The following is an 18257-nucleotide window of genomic DNA, read 5'->3' on the forward strand; positions in this document are numbered from 1 at the left end:
AGCGTCCCAGTATGGAGCATCCCAGTATGGAGCATCCCAGTATGGAGCATCCCCATCGGGCACATCCCAGTGTGGGATCATCCCAGTGCTGCTCCATCCCAATCCCAGTCCCAGCCCATCCCAGTACTGGTTTATCCCAGTAATGGAGCATCCCAGTCCCAGTCCATCCCAGTCCCGGCCCATCCCAGTACCAGTCCATCCCAGTCCCAGTCCATCCCAGTTCCGGCCCATCCCAGTCCCAGTTTATCCCAATCCCAGTCCATCCCAGTCCCAGTCCATCCCAGTCCCAGTCCATCCCAGTCCCGGCCCATCCCAGTGCTGGCCCATCCCCAGGGGAAACTGAGGCAGGTTGTGGGCGGAGCGGGTGGCAGTGGCAGTGTTGGGGTCCCGCTGCGCCCCCGGGAGGACACTGGGGGGGCCGTGTCCCCCCCTTTGGGACCCCCAAAGGCCCCCAGGACCCCCCGTGACCCCCCCAGAGACCCCCCCCAGTTTGGAGCTGCTTTTGGTCCTGTTTGGTGAGAAAAGCCCCAAGAAGGGTCCCCGGGGGAGGGGGGGGAGTGAGGGGGGGTCCTTTTGGGGGTCCCCCAGGGTGGGCACGACCCCCCCAAAAACAGAGTGGATGTGGCTGCTGGGGGGGGTGGGGGGACACTGGCACCCTGCACTGGGCTGGACTGGGATGGACTGGGATGGACTGGGGGGTCGGATGGGGCCTGGAGGGGGGGTCCATCCTTCCTGAGCGTGGGGGGGTCTGGGGCCCCCCCCAGCAGGACCGAGCCCCCCCCCCCGGGCACCGCTGGGTTTGGGGGGGCTGCTCTGCAATGGGGGGGCACCCAAAGGTGCTGCTCCAGAGCCTCCGGACCTGGGGAGGGAAAATTTGGGGATGGGGGGGGGTTAAAGAGGGTTTGGGGGGCAATTCCTGCCCCCCCAAACCCTGGGATGCCCCAAATCCCAATGGGACACACCCTAAAAACCCCCTGGGGCATTTCCAGCCCCCCAAAATCTCAGGGACCCCCCCCAGATCCCGAGAGGGGGACATCCCACCCCGGGGGGGGTTTGGGGGGCTCAGGGGGTTCCAGCCTGGTGGGGTCATGGGGGGTCTGGGGAAGTTTTGAGGGGAGGTCCCAGGGGGGTCTCAAGGGGATCCCCCGGGGGTTTTCCAGCCCTGGAGAGGCTCCAGGGGGGGGCCTGGAGTGTCCTGGGGGTTCCCGAGGGTGTCCCAGGGGGTCCCGAGGTTGTCTCAGGATGTCCCAGAGGTGTCCCAGGGTGTGCCAGGGTGTGCCAGGATGTTCCAGGGGGTCTCTGGGGGTGTTCCCAGGGGTGTCCCAGGGATGTCCCAGGGGTGTCCCGGAGGGTGCTGGGGTTTCCCAGGGGGGTCCCGAGGGTGTTCCGGGGGTGTCCCAGAGGGTCTCAGGGGGTCCCAAGGGTGTCCTGGGACTGTCCTAGAGGGTCCCAGGGGGTCCCAGAGGGTCCCAAGGGGGTCCCAGGGGTGTCCAAGGGCTGTCCCAGGTGTGTCCCAGGTGTGTCCCAGGTGTGTCCCGGGGGTCCCGGGGGTCTCACCGGGCTCAGTAGGGCCGGTTGGCGTCTTTGGGCCTCTTGAGCTGCACCTTGAGCCGCTTCATCCCGATCTGGAAGCCGTTCATGGCCTGGATGGCGGCCTGGGCGCTCGCGGGGTTGTCAAAGCTCACGAAGCCTGGGGGACATCGGGGACATCGCGGGGGTGTGGGGACATTGGGGACATGGAGGACACGGAGGATTTGGGGACATTGTCCCCGTGTCCCTACATCCCATATCCCAATGTCCCCAATGTCTCCAGTATCCCCATATCCCACATCTCCTATCCCATGTACCATTGACCCCATCGTCCCCTTGTCCCCAATGCCCCTGATGTCCCCAATGTCCCAGTGTCCCCATATCCCATTATCCCCATTATCCTCACTGTCCCCAGTGTCCCCACTGCCCCCCTGTCCCCAGTGTCCCTATATCCCACACTGCCTATCCCATATCTCAGTGTCCCAATGTCCCCATTGTCCCTGGTGTCCCCAATGTCCCCATTGCCCCCGATGTTCACATTGTCCCCGATGTCCCCAATGTCCCCATTGCCTCTGATGTCCCCAATATCCTTGATGTCCCTAATGTCCCCATTGTCCCCAATGTCCCCATTGTCCCCATTGTCCCTGATGTCCCCATCATCCCCATTATCCCCAATGTCCCCAATGCCCCCACTGTCCCCAATGTCCTCGGTGCCCCCAATGTCCCCAATGCCTCCAAATGTCCCCAATGTCCCCGGTGCCCCCAATGTCCCCAATGCCCCCACTGCCCCCAATGTCCTCGGTGCCCCCAATGTCCCCAATGCCCCCAAATGTCCCCAATATCCCCGGTGCCCCCAATGTCCCCATTGTCCCCAATGTCCCCAATGTCCCTAATGTCCCCATTGTCCCTGATGTCCCCATCATCCCCATTATCCCCAATGTCCCCAATGCCCCCACTGTCCCCAATGTCCTCGGTGCCCCCAATGTCCCCAATGCCCCCAAATGTCCCCAATGTCCCTGGTGCCCCCAATGTCCCCAATGCCCCCAAATGTCCCCAATGTCCCCATTGTCCCCAGTGTCCCCGATGTCCCCATTGTCCCCAATGCCCCCATTGTCCCCGTTGTCCCCGATGTCCCCAGTGTCCCGTGTCCCTACCGAAGCACTTGCTCTGGTTGGTGGCCCTGTCCACGAAGACCTTGGCGGAGATGACGTTGCCGAAGGGGAGGAACATCTGCAGGATCTCGGTGTCGGCGAACTCCTGGGGCAGGTGGTAGATGAAGATGTTACAGCCCTCGGGGCCTGCGGAGGGAGCGGGGTCACACCTGGGACTGCGTCCCCAAAACGACCGACCCCAAAACCGGGGCTGCCGACCCAAACCGGACACAGACCCCAAAACCGGGGCTGCCGACCCAAACTGGACACGGGACCCCAAAACCGGGGCTGCCGACCCAAAATGGACACAGACCCCAAAACTGGGGCTGCTGACCCAAAATGGACACGGGACCCCAAAACCGGGGCTGCCGACCCAAACCGGACACGGGACCCCAAAACCGGGGCTGCCGACCCAAAATGGACACAGACCCCAAAACCGGGGCTGCCAACCCAAACCGGACACGGGACCCCAAAACCGGGGCTGCCAACCCAAACCGGACACGGGACCCCAAAACCGGGGCTGCCAACCCAAACCGGACACGGGACCCCAAAAACGGCTGCCGACCCAAAATGGACACAGACCCCAAAACCGGGGCTGCCGACCCAAACCGGACACAGACCCCAAAACCGGGGCTGCCGACCCAAACCGGACACAGGACCCCAAAAACAGGGCTCTCAACCCAAAACTGACACAAACCCCAAATCTGGGGATCCCAACTCAAACTGGACACAGACCCCAAAGCTGGTGCTCTCAACCCAAAACTGACATGGACCCAAAAATGGGGATCCCAACCCAAACTGGACATGGGACCCCAAAACCAGGGTTCTCAAACCAAAACTGACATGGACCCCAAAGCCGGCGCTCTCAACACGAACTGGACATGGACCCCAAAACCGGGGTTCTCAACCCAAAACTGACATGGACCCCAAAAATGGGGCTCTCAACCCAAAATGGACACAGCACCCTAAAACCAGGGCTCTCAACCCAAAACTGACACAGACCCCAAAACTGAGGATCCCAACCCAAACTGGACATGGACCCCAAAACCTGGGTTCTCAACCCAAACCCAACACGGCACCCCAAAACCAGGGCTGCCAACACAGACCAGACATGGGACCCCAAAACCGGGGCTCTCAACCCAAAATGGACATAGCACCCCAAAACTGGGGCTCTCAACCCAAAATGGACACAGCACCCCAAAACTGGGGCTTTCAACCCAAACCCAACATGAGACCCCAAAGCCAGGGCTCTCAACCCAAACCGGACATGGGACCCCAAAACCAGAGCTCTCAACCCAAACCTGACATGGACCCCAAAACCTGGGCTCTCAACCCAAACCCGACATGGACCCCAAAACCAGGGCTGCCAACACAGACCAGATATGGGACCCCAAAACCAGAGCTCTCAACCCAAACCTGACATGGACCCCAAAGCCAGGGCTCTAAAACCTAAACCTGGCTCCTGCTTTGGGTTCACAGCTCTGGTTTTGGGGTCCTGGGTCCCATTAAGGATTCACAGCTCTGATTTTGGGGTCCCAAGTCTCGGTTTTGGGGTTCTGGGGCAGCTTTGGGGGTCCCGGGGAGTTTTGTGGGGCCAGGGAGTTTGGGGGAGTCTCAGAGGGTCTCAGGTGTACCAGGGGGGTCTTGGGCGTCTGGGGAGTTTTGGGGGGTCCCGGGGGGGTCTCGGGGGCCCGGGGAGTTTTGGGTGGTCCTGGGCGTGTCTTGGGTGTCCGGGGAGTTTTGGGGGGTCCCGGGGGGGTCTCGGGGGTCCGGGGAGTTTTGGGGAGTCCCGGGGGGTCTCACCTTCACGCTGCTGCTGCTGCGGGGGGGGGCGGGGGGGCGAGCAGGGGTCCCGGGGGGGCGAAGGCCGGGCTGACCAGCCCGTAGGCGGCCGGGTACGCGGCTGGGGGCACGGGGGGCACGGGGTCACCGGGGACATCGGTGCCACCAGTGCCACCCCAGTGCCCCCCCAGTGCCGTACAACACCCTCCCAAAGCCACTGGTGACACCGGTGCCACCCCAATGCCATCCCAGTGCCCCCCCAGTGCCACCCACCACCCTCCCAGTGCCCCCCAATACCCCACAACACACCCCCAGTCCCTCCCACCGCCCTCCCAGTTCCCCCCAGTCCCATCAGGAACTCCCCCATAACCCTTCTCAGTTCCCCCAGTGCCCTCCCAGTGCCCCCCAGTACCACACAACCCCCTCCCAGTCCCTCCCAGTGGCCCCCAGTACCACACAACCCCCTCCCAGTCCCTCCCAGTGCGCCCCAGTACCACACAACCCCCTCCCAGTGCCCTCCCAGTGCCCTCCCAGTACCCCCCAGCCCCTCCCAGTCCCTCCCAGTTGCCCCAGTACGCACCAGTGTAGTGCTGCATGCCAGCGTACGCCTGCTGCAGGGGGTCCCCGGGGGCCGCGGGGCTCTGGGCTGGGGGCACAGGGGGGGTTAGGGGGGGGGCCCGGCGGGGCTCGGGGGGCTGGGGGGGGGTCGGGGGGCACCTGGGAAGGGGGGGACCCCCCCGGCGTAGACGGCGTCGGGGGCGGGGGGGTCCCGCGGGCTGCGCGGGCACGGGGCTGTAGCCGTTGACGCTCAGCGGGGCCGCGATGGCCGGGACGGGGGTGGCCGCCATGGCCGGGGGGGTGCTGGTTCCTGGGGACAGCGCCGTCACCACCGGGTCAGCACCGGGACACCCCGGGGACATCCTGGGGACACCACTGGGACACCCCGGGGACACCCCCAGGACACCCCCGGGACACCAGGACTGACCCCGGAGGGTGGGGAACCCTCCACGTGGTGGGGGTTGAGCGTCCCCATTCCATCTGTGGTGTCCCCGTCCCACCCCTAGTGTCCCCCCACATCCCATGTCCCACCCCTGGTGTCCCCATCCCACCCATGGTGTCCCCCAGTATCCCATGTCCCATCCATGGTGTCCCCCATCCCTGGTGTCCCTCCTCAATGTCCCCATTCCTGTGTCCCCTCCCCAGTGCCCCCATTCCCCGTGTCCCCCATCCTCTGGTGACCCCCATCCCCATGTCCCCCTCCCCATTGTCCCCATCCCCTGGTGACCCCCATCCCCATGTCCCCTTCCCAGTGTCCCCATCCCCATGTCCCCTTCCCCGTGTCCCCATCCCCATGTCCCCTCCCCATTGTCCCTATCCTCTGGTGACCCCCATCCCCATGTCCCCTTCCCAGTGTCCCCTTCCCAGTGTCCCCCTCCCCATTGTCCCTATCCTCTGGTGACCCCCATCCCCATGTCCCCTCCCCATTGTCCCCATCCCCGCTGCCCCCCACCACCAGCAGCCCTTTCCCCACGTCCCCCATCCCCTCCCCGCTGTCCCCCTGTCCCCCTGTCCCCGTTACCTGAGGAGGGTGGCAGGGGGGTGGCGATGAGCCCGTTGGGGTTGACCGTGCCCATGTGCTGCATCTGGACGGCCATGGTGGCCATGGGGCTGAGGTAGGCCGAGTGCGCGGCCACCAGGGCCGCCTGCTGCTGCATCAGCTGTGGGGACACGCCTGGCACCGCGCGGCCACCACGGCCACCACCGCCCCGGGAGCCCACCCCGGTGCCACCAACACCCCGGGACGTGGGACCGGCATGTCCCCGTGGATGTCACCCCAGTGTCCCCTCCAGGACCAGCATGTCCCCACGGATGTCACCCCACTGTCCCCTCCAGGACCAGCATGTCCCCTTGGATGTCACCCCAGTGTCCCATCCAGGACAAGCATGTCCCCTTGGATGTCACCCCAGTGTGCCCTCCGGGACCAGCATGTCCCCACGGATGTCACCCCAGTGTCCCATTCAGGACCAGCATGTCCCCTTGGATGTCACCTCAGTGTCCCCTCCAGGACCGGCACGTCCCCATGGATGTCACCCCAGTGTCCCCTCCAGGACCAGCATGTCCCCACGGATGTCACCCCAGTGTCCCCTCCAGGACCAGCATGTCCCCATGGATGTCACCCCAGTGTCCCCTCCAGGACCAGCATGTCCCCATGGATGTCACCCCAGTGTCCCCTCCAGGACCAGCATGTCCCCGTGGATGTCACCCCAGTGTCCCATTCAGGACCAGCATGTCCCCGTGGATGTCACCCCAGTGTCCCCTCCAGGACCAGCATGTCCCCATAGATGTCACCCCAGTGTCCCATCCAGGACCAGCATGTCCCCTTGGATGTCACCCCAGTGTCCCTGCCAGGACCAGCATGTCCCCATAGATGTCACCCCAGTGTCCCCTCCAGGACCGGCATGTCCCCTTGGATGTCACCCCAGTGTCCCATTCAGGACCAGCATGTCCCCGTGGATGTCACCCCAGTGTCCCCTCCAGGACCAGCATGTCCCCATAGATGTCACCCCAGTGTCCCATCCAGGACCAGCATGTCCCCTTGGATGTCACCCCAGTGTCCCCTCCAGGACCGGCATGTCCCCACAGATGTCACCCCAGTGTCCCCTTCAGGACCAGCATGTCCCCTTGGATGTCACCCCAGTGTCCCATCCAGGACCAGCATGTCCCCATGGATGTCACCCCAGTGTCCCCTCCAGGACCAGCATGTCCCCATGGATGTCACCCCAGTGTCCCCTCCAGGACCAGCATGTCCCCGTGGATGTCACCCCAGTGCCACCAGGGCCACCTGCTGCTGATCAACTGCGGGGACACACCTGGCACTGCGCAGTCACTGCCACCACTGCCACCGTGGCCACCACCCGCCATTGGGATGGGTGGTGACACCGCCCCATAGAGCCCACCCTGGTGCCACCAACACCCTGGGACGTGGGGACATGGGGACATGGGGACATGGGCTCCCCATGGGTGTCCCATCACAGGGTTTGGGACTGTCACTTGCCATGGATGTCACCTTGGTGTCCATCCCCTCCCATCACCTCAACCACCTCAGGCTGGATTTTGGGGGGGTCCCACCCCCTTCCCCTTGATCCCCCCAGTGTCCCCAGCGTCCCCAGTGTCCCCAGTGTCCCCAGTGCCCCGTACCGCCTGCGTGTAGGCGCTGTAGGCGCCGAACTGGAGGGCGATGGGGCTGAACATGCCCAGCTGGCTGGTGACCCCAGTGTCCCCAGTGTCCCCAATGTCCCCAGTGTCCCCAGTGTCCCCAATGTCCCCAGTGCCCCCAGTGCCCCCAATGTCCCCAGTGTCCCCAGTGCCCCCAGTGCCCCGTACCGCCTGCGTGTAGGCGCTGTAGGCGCCGAACTGGAGGGCGATGGGGCTGAACATGCCCAGCTGGCTGGTGACCCCAGTGTCCCCAGTGTCCCCAGTGTCCCCAGTGCCCCCAGTGTCCCCAGTGTCCCCAGTGTCCCCAGTGCCCCCAGTGCCCCGTACCGCCTGCGTGTAGGCGCTGTAGGCACCGAACTGGAGGGCGATGGGGCTGAACATGCCCAGCTGGCTGGTGACCCCAATGTCCCCAATGTCCCCAGTGTCCCCAGTGTCCCCAGTGCTCCCAGTGTCCCCAGTGCCCCGTACCGCCTGCGTGTAGGCGCTGTAGGCGCCGAACTGGAGGGCGATGGGGCTGAACATGCCCAGCTGGCTGGTGACCCCAGTGTCCCCAGTGTCCCCAATGTCCCCAATGTCCCCAATGTCCCCAGTGCCCCGTACCGCCTGCGTGTAGGCGCTGTAGGCGCCGAACTGGAGGGCGATGGGGCTGAACATGCCCAGCTGGCTGGCCACCTGCTGCATGCGCCGCAGCCCCCGCTCCTTCTCCGTGTCCGCAAACTTCACCACCAGGCTGGACGAGGCGCCCTGCGGGGACACGGCGGTCACTCGCGGTCACTCGCGGTCACTCGCGGTCACCCGCGGTCACTCGCGGTCACCCGCGGTCACCCGCGGTCACCCGCGGTCACATGGAATGGGAGCGGTGATGGGGGCGATGGTTGGGCTGTAATGGGGTGAGGATGATGGTGGAGGTGATGAAGAGGATGAGGATGGGGTTGATGACGGGGACAGTGGTGAGGATGATGATGGGATGATGATGCAGACATTGGTGAGGATGATGATGATGGGATGATGATGGGACGATGGCAGAGAAGATGAAGGAGAGGATGGTGGGGTCACTGGTGAGGATGATGAGGAGGATGATGAAGGGGTGACAAAGGACATGATGAGGATGATGAAGGAGATGATGATGATGGGGGTGATGAGGGTGACAATGGGGATGACAACAGTGATGAAGATGATGAAGGGGACCAGGAAGGAGATGATGATGATGATGACAGGGATGATGAAGGGGACAATGAAGGGGACAATGACAAGGACAATGAAGGGGACAGTGGTGAGGATGACGACAGGGATGATGAAGGGGACAATGACGAGGATGGTGAAGGGGACAATGATGATGATGATGAAGGGGATGGCAAAGGTGACCATGAAGGGGACAATGATGAGGATGCTGAAGGTGACAGTGATGAAGGTGGCACTGAAGGGGACGGTAATGAAGGCGGCACTGAAGGGGACGGTGACGAAGGTGGCATTGAAGGGGACAGTGACGAAGGTGGCACTGAAGGGGATGGTGATGAAGGTGGCATTGAAGGGGACAGTGACAAAGGTGGCATTGAAGGGAACAGTGACAAAGGTGGCACTGAAAGGGACGGTGGTAAAGGTGGCACTGAAGGGGACGGTGATGAAGGTGGCACTGAAGGGGACAGTGACAAAGGTGGCACTGAAGGGGATGGTGATGAAGGTGGCACTGAAGGGGATGGTGACAAAGGTGGCACTGAAGGGGACAGTGACAAAGGTGGCACTGAAGGGGATGGTGATGAAGGTGGCATTGAAGGGGACAGTGACAAAGGTGGCACTGAAGGGGACGGTGGTAAAGGTGGCACTGAAGGGGACGGTGACGAAGATGGCATTGAAGGGGACAGTGACAAAGGTGGCACTGAAGGGGACGGTGACAAAGGTGGCACTGAAGGGGACGGTGACGAAGGTGGCACCGCAGGTGACAGCGCCGAGGACGGTCCCTCACCGGCAGCGTGCGGCTCCCGTGCAGGGCGGCGATGGCGGCCTGGGCCTCCGCGTGGCTCTGGAACTTGACGAAGGCGCAGCCTGGGGACATCGGGGACATCGGGGACATCGGCTCCATGGCAGCTGCAGGGAGCTCTGGGGGTCCCACCCTCCTCACCCCACGGACCCCCCAAACCCCATTAACCCCATCCCTGCCGTGCTCCCCCTGAACCCCATCCCTGCCCCACAGATCTCCCCGTGCCCACCCTGGTGACCCCCGAGGGACCCCCAGGACACTCGTGGGACCCCCCAGGACCCCCGAGGGACCCTGCCAGCCCCAGGGTGTCCCCCCCGGGTCCCCCCACCTTTGCTGGTGCCGTCGGGGCCGCGCAGCACCGTGCACTCGTCGATGGTGCCGAAGGGCTCAAACATCTTCCGCACGTCCTCGTCCGCCTGCTGCTTGCTCAGCATCCCCACAAAGAGCTTCCGGTCCTCTGCGGGACACCGCGGGTGACACGGGGACAGGGACACAGGGACAGGGGCATGGGGACACCGCGGGTGACACGGGGACAGGGACACAGGGACAGGGGCATGGGGACACCGCGGGTGACACGGGGACAGGGACACAGGGACAGGGGCATGGGGACACCATGGGTGACACCGGGACAGGGACACAGGGACAGGGGCATGGGGACACCGCGGGTGACACGGGGACAGGGACACAGGGACAGGGGCATGGGGACACCGCGGGTGACACCGGGACAGGGACAGGGGGACAGGGGCATGGGGACACCGCGGGTGACACCGGGACAGGGACAGGGGGACAGGGGCATGGGGACACCGCGGGTGACACTGGGACAGGGCCACAGGGACAGGGGCATGGGGACACCGCGGGTGACACGGGGACAGGGACACAGGGACAGGGGCATGGGGACACCGCGGGTGACAGGGGGACAGGGGCATGGGGACACCGCGGGTGACACGGGGACAGGGACACAGGGACAGGGGCATGGGGACACCGCGGGTGACACGGGGACAGGGACAGGGGGACAGGGGCATGGGGACACCGCGGGTGACATCGGGACAGGGACAGGGGGACAGGGGCACGGGGACACCGCAGGTGACATGGGGACAGGGGCACGGGGACAGGGGCACGGGGACACCGCAGGTGGCATCAGGACAGGGGCAGGGGGACAGGGGCTCGGGGACACCACGGGTGACATCGGGACAGGGACAGGGGGACAGGGGCATGGGGACACCGCAGGTGACACCAGGACAGGGGCACGGGGACAGGGGCATGGGGACACTGCGGGTGGCATCAGGACAGGGACACGGGGACAGGGGCACGGGGACACCGTGGGTAACATGGGGACAGGGGCACGGGGACAGGGGCACGGGGACACCGTGGGTGGCACGGGGACACCGTGGCTGACACGGGGACAGGGGCACGGGGACACCGCGGGTGGGATTGGGACAGGGGGACAGGGGCATGGGGACACCGCGGGTGGCATCAGGACAGGGACAGGGGAACAGGGACACGGGGACACTGCGGGTGGCATAGGGACAGGGGCATGGGGACACTGCGGGTGGGATTGGGACAGGGGCAGGGGGACAGGGGCACGGGGACACTGCAGGTGACACCGCGACAGGGACATGGGACAGGGACATGGGGACAGGGGCATGGGGACTCCACGGGTGGCATCAGGACAGGGACACGGTGATGCTGCAGGTGACATCGGGACAGGGGCACAGGGACAAGGACACAGGGACACCGCGGGTGGCACCAGGACACCAGCATGGGGAGATGGGCACAGGGACACTGCAGGGGCATCAGGACACCACGGGTGGCATTGGGACAGGGGCATGGGGACAGGGACACCGTGGGTGGCATCGGGACATGGGCAGGGGGACAGGGGCACGGGGACACCATAAGTGGCATCGGGACAGGGACACGGGGACAGGGGCACAGGGACACCGCGGGTGGGATTGGGACTGGGGCAGGGGGACAGGGGCATGGGGACACCGCGGGTGGCACCGGGACAGGGACACAGGGATAGGGACATGGGGACACTGTGGGTGGCATCGGGACAGGGACACGGGGACACTGGGGGTGACATCGGGACACCAGCATGGGGACAGGGGCATGGGGACACCGTGGCTGGCACTGGAACACCAGCATAGGGACACAGGCACCAGGACACCAGCATGGGGGCATGGGCATGGGGACAACGTGGGTGGCATCAGGACACTGGCACAGGGACATGGGCACCGGACACCATGGGTGACACTAGGACATGGGCACAGGGACATCACAACTGGCACGGGGACAGTGCCGCGCAGAGGGGTGTGACACTCCAGAAAGGATGGGGTGGGGACATTGGGGTGGGGACATTGGGGTGGGCTGGGGACCTGGGAACGGGGATAGGTGACAGCCACGCTGGGAGTGGGGACATGGAGGGACATCCCACGCTGGGGACAGCCACGCTGGGGACACGGACACACGTGAGGGTCTCACACTGGGGGGTGGCCTCGGGGTAATTTGGGGACACCGGGGGTTGGGGACAGGGTGGTGTGGGGTGGCTTTGGGGGGTCTGGGGGGATTTTGGGGTGATTTTGGGGGCGGTACCTCCTCGGCTCTCACTGTCCGCCGGCTTCACCTGGATGGGCCGGTTCATCTGGGGGGAGGGGACACAGGGGGGGTTGGGGACACACAGAGACCCCCGAGACCCCCCTGACCCCCCCGGGCCATCCAGCACCTCCCCCTCCCCCTCAGAAGGTCCCAGACCCCCCCCCCCGCCCCCCAAAGATGCTCCGGTCGCCATGGCAACGTCGGGCCTGCATCCCGTTACCTGGCAACGGGAGCCGCTGCCGGAGGGGGGGGAGGGGGGGCCCGGGGGGCCGCGTTAATGAGCGCCCCTCCCCCCCCCCTGCGTTAATTGGGGAGGGGGATGGACCCACCCCCGCCCCTCCCCCCCCCACACCCCGGAACCCCCCAGAGGAACGGGGCGGCGGGGGGGGGATGGAGAGGGCGCAGATGCGCGGTTGCCATGGCAACGGCCGGCTCCGCTCCATGGCAACCGCCCACTCATCCCCAATTTACCCATCGCCGTTGCCTGGCAACGCCGCTGACGTCATCAGCGCTCGCGATAAACAATGACGGGGATTGCGGGGGGGGGGGGAGCAGGGATGGAGATTTGGGGGTGGGGGGCAGACCCCCCCCCCAGGCCCGGTGTGACCCCGCCCCCCCCGACCCTCGGGGTGTGGGGGAGGGGCGGCCGTGCCCCATCTCGGGGGGATTTGGGGGGAATTTGGGCTGCGGGGGGCGGGTCCATCCCCGGCTGACCCCGGGCGTTCCTTTCGCCGCCGAAAGCGAAGGTGCCCCCCCACCCCGAGCCCCCCCCCCCCCAAGCCCCAGATGGCGCTGGAAATGCCCCCCCCGGGCTGGGGGCGGGGGGCGTTAATCCCCCCTTAATCCCCCCTCCCCCCCCCCGCGCTGGATCAACCCCGGCCGTGGAGGGGGGGGGGGGGCACAAAGGGGGGGCGGACAAAGCCCCCAACCCCCCCAAACCACGCCGGGACCACCCCCGGGGTCAGCACAGCTCGTGGGGGGGTGCTGAGGGTGGCGCCCCCTCCCCAAATTCCCGGTGCTGCGCGGGGGCAGCTGCTGGGGCGGGGCCGTCCCTAATCCCCCCCCCAAAAAAAACCCCACCACCCCCCCCCCCCCTACCCCCCCCCCCCCCGGATTTACGGCCCCAAATCCCGGGATTATCCCAACGAAGCCAAATCCCCCCCGGGCCTGGCGGGACACGCGCGGAGCCCGCGGGGGGGGTGCGCCCCGAGCCCCCTCCCCACCCTGGGGACCCCCAAACTGCCCCCTCCCCCCTATTCAGCCTCCAAATCCCCCCCCAGGAAGCCTCAACCCCCCCCAAAATCAGCCTGGGGGGAGGGAATGGGAGGTGGGACCCCCTCCCACAAAATGAATTAGGGGTGGGGGGCTCCTGCGCCTCCGGACCCCCCCCAAATTCCGGGCTTTGTTGTCTCCGTGCCCGCCCGGCAGCGCTTCATTAGCGCCCGGCCCTCATTAGCGGCGCTAATTAAACACCCCACAGATGTTCAGGGGGCGCCCCCGCCCCCCCAAAAAATCCCCATTCAATGGGGGCCGGGGTGGTCCTGAAAATGGGGGGTGGGGGGCTTTGGGGCGGGGGATTTTGGGGGGATTTTTGAAGGGTTTAAGGGTGATTTTTGGGGGGTTTCAGGGTGATAATTAGGGGTGACTTGTGGTGATTTCTGGGGGGCTTAGAGGTGATTTTTGGGTGGTTTCTGGGTGATTTTTGGGGGGTTTCAGGGTGATTTTTAGGGGTGATTTTGGGGGGAATTAATGGTGATTTTTTGGTTGGTTTCTGGGTGATCTTTTTTGGTGGTTTCACTGTGATTTTTAGGGTTTTTCACTGTGATTTTTGGGGGTTTCCCTGTGATTTTTAGGGGGTTTATGGGGCATTTTGGGGTGTCCGGGGTTGGGGGCTCACAGGGGGGATTTGGGGGTGCCTCGGGGGGGTCCCCACGCCCCCCACTCACCCCCGGCAGGGTTTTCTGCTCGTGCAGGGCGCTCTGGGCCTTCAGGGCCGACTCGCGGGCGCAGTAGGTCAGGAAGGCGCATCCTGGGGGGAAGGGGGGGGAGGGAGAAAAAAGGGGTCGGGGGGCGTGAGGGGGACCCCCGAGGTGTCCTCACCCCCAGCCCGAGGTGACACAGAGGGTCTGGGGTGACCAGAGAGCCCCAAAAATTGAGGGACCCCCCCCCAGAACACCCACAGCCCCATAATGGCCTCCAGAGGCCCCAAATCCCCCGAGAGACCCCAGACCACCCCCCCAAGCCCCCAGACCCCACATTTCGGGGCAGTGACCCCCCCAAGACCCCTGGGGGTCCCACAGACACCCCGAGGCCCCCCAGGACCCCTGGAGACCCCCCCCCAGTTCTGGTGATGGGGGTTTGGGGGCTCAGGAACCCCCCCCGGGTGTTGGGGATGGGGTCAGGGGTTGGGGACACCCCCGGTGGGGGCAGGCAGGGCCCTGTCACTGTCACCCCGGCTGTGACACCCCCACTCCCACCCCAGGGACCCCCGGAGCCGGTGCCACCCCCAGGGATGCAGGGGATGACCATGTGACACCCCAAAACAACACCTGGACATCCTAGGGACACCCAGAGCCGGTGTCACCCTCACAGGGACCCGTGGGGTGACCACGTGACACCCAACACCCGCCTGGCACCCCAAAACAACACCTGAGACAACACCCCAACACCCCCAGGGCCGGGTGTCACCTGGAGGGGCACCCACGTGACACCCAACAGCCGAAACAACACCTGGAACTGCTGCACACACCTGGCACAACAGCCCAGCAACAACAGCTCAACAACAACAGCCCAACAACAACAACAGCCCAGCTACACCCCAACAAAAACAGCCAGAAAACACCCCATCAATGCCTAACAACGCCACCCTAGCAACAGCCCAACAACAACAGCCCACGCTCACCCAGCTCCACAACAGCCGGACACAACACCCCACAGCTGACACAACCCCTGCCCACCCCCAGCAGCCGGGGTACAACACCCTGACACGGGGTACCCCGGCTGGGCTGGGGCTGCGGCTGTTCCCGGTGCCCTCGGCTGTTCCCGGGGCTGTTCCCGGTGCCCTCGGCTGTTCCCAGGGCTGTTCCCGGTGCCCTCGGCTGTACCCAGGGCTGTTCCTGGTGCCTGGGGCTGTTCCCCGGGCCTGCGGCTGTAGGCTGGGCTGTGGGTGTTGCTCAAGGCCTGCGGCTGTACCGGGGCTGTTCCTGGGGCTGTTCCCGGTGCCCGGGGCTGTTCCTGGGGCTGTTCCCAGTGCCCCGGGCTGTTCCCGGGGCTGTACCCGGTACCGTTCCCGGTGCCCTCGGCTGTAGGCTGGGCTGTGGGTGTTGCTCAAGGCCTGCGGCTGTACCGGGGCTGTTCCCGGGGCTGTTCCCGGGGCTGTTCCTGAGGCTGTTCCCCGGTGCCCAGGGCTGTTTCCCGGTGCCCTCGGCTGTAGGCTGGGCTGTGGGTGTTGCTCAAGGCCTGCAGCTGTTCCCGGGGCTGTTCCCGGGGCTGTTCCTGAGGCTGTTCCCGGTGCCCGGTACCGTTCCCGGTGCCCTCGGCTGTAGGCTGGGCTGTGGGTGTTGCTCAAGGCCTGCAGCTGTTCCCGGGGCTGTTCCCGGTGCCCTCGGTTGTACCCAGGGCTGTTCCCGGTACCGGGGGCTGTTTTGGGGCTGTTCCAGCTCCCAGTGCCCACGGTTGTACCGGTACCGGAGGTTGGATCTGGAGCGTTCCCAACACCGGGGCTGTTCCGGTTACCGGGAGCCGTTCCCGGTACCGGGGCCCTTGGTTGTACCTGGGGCTGTTCCGGTACCGGGGGCTGTTTTGGGGGCTGTTCCCGGTGCCCTCGGTTGTACCTGGGGCTGTTTGTGAGGCTGTTCCCGGTACCGGGGCTGTTCCCGGTACCCCAGGCCACATCACGGGGCTACTCCTGCTGACAGTGGCTGCTCCCGGTACTGGGGCCGTATCCTGCGGCCATTCCCGGTACCGGGAGCAGTTCCCGGTGCCGGTGGCTGTTCCCAGTCCCGGGGACCCCATCCCGGGGCTGTTGCCGGTACCGGGGCTGTGTCACAGGGCCATTCCCGGTGCTGGGAGCTGTTCCCGGTACCGGGAGCTGTTCTTGGTGCTGGAGGCTGTGGCACGGGGCTGTGCCCGGTACCGGGGCTGCATCCCGGGGCTGTTCCCGGCGCTGGGGGCTGTTCCCAGTACCGGGGGCCACATCCTGGGGCAATTCCCAGTACCGGAGGCCATATCACAAGGCCGCTCCCGGTACCGGGGCCATCTCCCGGGGCTGATCCTGGTTTCTGGGGCTGTTCCCGGTACCGGGGGCTGAATTCTGGGGCTATTTCTCACCCTGGGAGCTATTCCCGGTACCGGGGACCGTATCCCGGGGCTGTTCCCTGTGCTGGGAGCCACATCCCGAGGCCATTCCCGGTACCCACGGCTGCTCTCAGTACGGGGGCCAACATCCCAGGGGCTAATCCCGGTATTTGGGCTGTTCCCGGTACCGGGGGCAACATCCCAGGGCTAATCCCGGTATTTGGGGCTGTTCCCGGTACCGGGGGGCAACATCCCAGGGCTGATCCCGGTATTTGAGCTGTTCCCGGTACCGGGGGCAACATCCCAGGGCTGATCCCGGTACTGGCGGCCGTTCCCGGTACCGGTGGCCGAATCCCGGGGCTGCCCCCACACGCCCGTGCCCCGCACCCACCCCCGCTGCCCGGGGCCGTGCCCGCTGCCCCTGCCCCATTCCCGCTGCCCGTTCCTGCTGCCCGGGGCCGTGCCCGCTGCCCACCCCCGGTTCCCGGTTGCCGGTTGCCGTACCTTTGTGCATCCCGGTGTACTTGTCCTTGATGACGGTGAGCTCGTAGATTTTCCCGAATTGCTCAAAAATCGGTTTCAGGTCCTTCTCCTCCAGGTGCCGCGGGATCTGCCCCACGAAGAGTTTGATGGCGTCGGGCTCCTTCATGGGGCCGCCGGGGGGTCCCCGGGCCCCGGGGCCGCTCCCGCTCCCCGCTATCACCGCCCGGGCTCGGCTCCCGGTGCTCCCGGCGGTGCCCGGTGCCCCGGCGCACACAAAGGACGAGGCGGCCCCGGGGCTCGGCTCGGCTCCGGGGACGGGGCGCGGCGGGGCGGGGGCAGCTCTGCCCGGGGGGCGGCGCTCCCGGCGCTCCCGGTGCGTCCCGGCCGTTTCCCGGGTGCTGCTCCCCAAAATCCCGGTGGATGCTGCGAGCGCCCGCCCCGCCGGTACCGCCCCGGTGGCCTCGGGGAGGGTCTCGGTACCGGGCGGGGGGGCGGGGGGAGCTCAACGCCCGGTTCGGTCCATGGCGGCCGCCGGTCCCCGAGACCCCCCGGTATTGCCGAGCCCCCCCGCCCGCTGGGGCAGCGGCACCGGGTACCGGGTACCGGCACCGGGATCGGCACCGGGAGATGCTTTTCTTCCCCGGTTGGAGCCGCCCCGCCCCGCCCCGCCCGGTGCTGATGTCAGAGCGGCACCGGGGACCGGCACCGGCGACGACACCGGGGCCTGGGGAGCCGGACCGGGGACGGAGAACTGGAACCGGCTACGGGGACCGGCACCGGGAACTGGGCGCCGGGACCGGATAACGGGCACCGGGACCGGATAACGGGCACCGGCACCGGCTGTGGGGCACGGGGCTCTGGCTGCCGGGCACCGGCACCGGCGACAACAGCGGGACCTGGAGTCCGGGACCGGGAATGGGGCCCTGCGAACCGGCTACCGGGACCGGCAACCGAGGAGCGATAACGGGCACCGGGAGCGGCTGCGGGATGCTGGGCAGCGGCGGCAACACCGGGACTGCGAGCCGGGGAGCGGGGAGGGGGCGCTCGGAACCGGGCACCGGGGACAACACCGGGACCGGGACCGGGACCGGGAACGGGGAGGGGGCCCCGGGCTCCGGTAACGGCCCCGCCCGGGCCCGGGGGCGGTGGGGGGGGTCGGGGATGTTTTGGGGAGGGGGCGGGGCCCGGAGCCGCTCCCGCGCGCATGCGCGGAGGGACGGGGGGGGTAC

At 66.3% G+C, this 18257-nt stretch overlaps 1 protein-coding gene across 1 annotated transcript; it reads right to left on the reverse strand.

The window, feature by feature from the left end:
* Positions 1–667: 667 nt before the first annotated feature.
* CELF3 (CUGBP Elav-like family member 3) lies at positions 668–18121 on the reverse strand. The gene is given in 16 exon segments (XM_059870925.1): positions 668–859; positions 1558–1690; positions 2685–2828; positions 4485–4518; positions 4520–4584; positions 4966–4968; positions 5044–5142; positions 5145–5229; positions 5231–5331; positions 6043–6181; positions 8280–8423; positions 9643–9722; positions 9986–10114; positions 12247–12295; positions 14196–14278; positions 17050–18121. Coding segments are annotated over 15 exon segments (1428 nt in total). The 5' UTR covers positions 17195–18121; the 3' UTR covers positions 668–859; positions 1558–1562.
* Between the last annotated feature and the right edge of the window lie 136 nt (positions 18122–18257).

This window comes from Haemorhous mexicanus, chromosome 31 (genome assembly GCF_027477595.1).
Source record: "Haemorhous mexicanus isolate bHaeMex1 chromosome 31, bHaeMex1.pri, whole genome shotgun sequence".
Lineage (NCBI taxonomy): Eukaryota > Metazoa > Chordata > Aves > Passeriformes > Fringillidae > Haemorhous > Haemorhous mexicanus.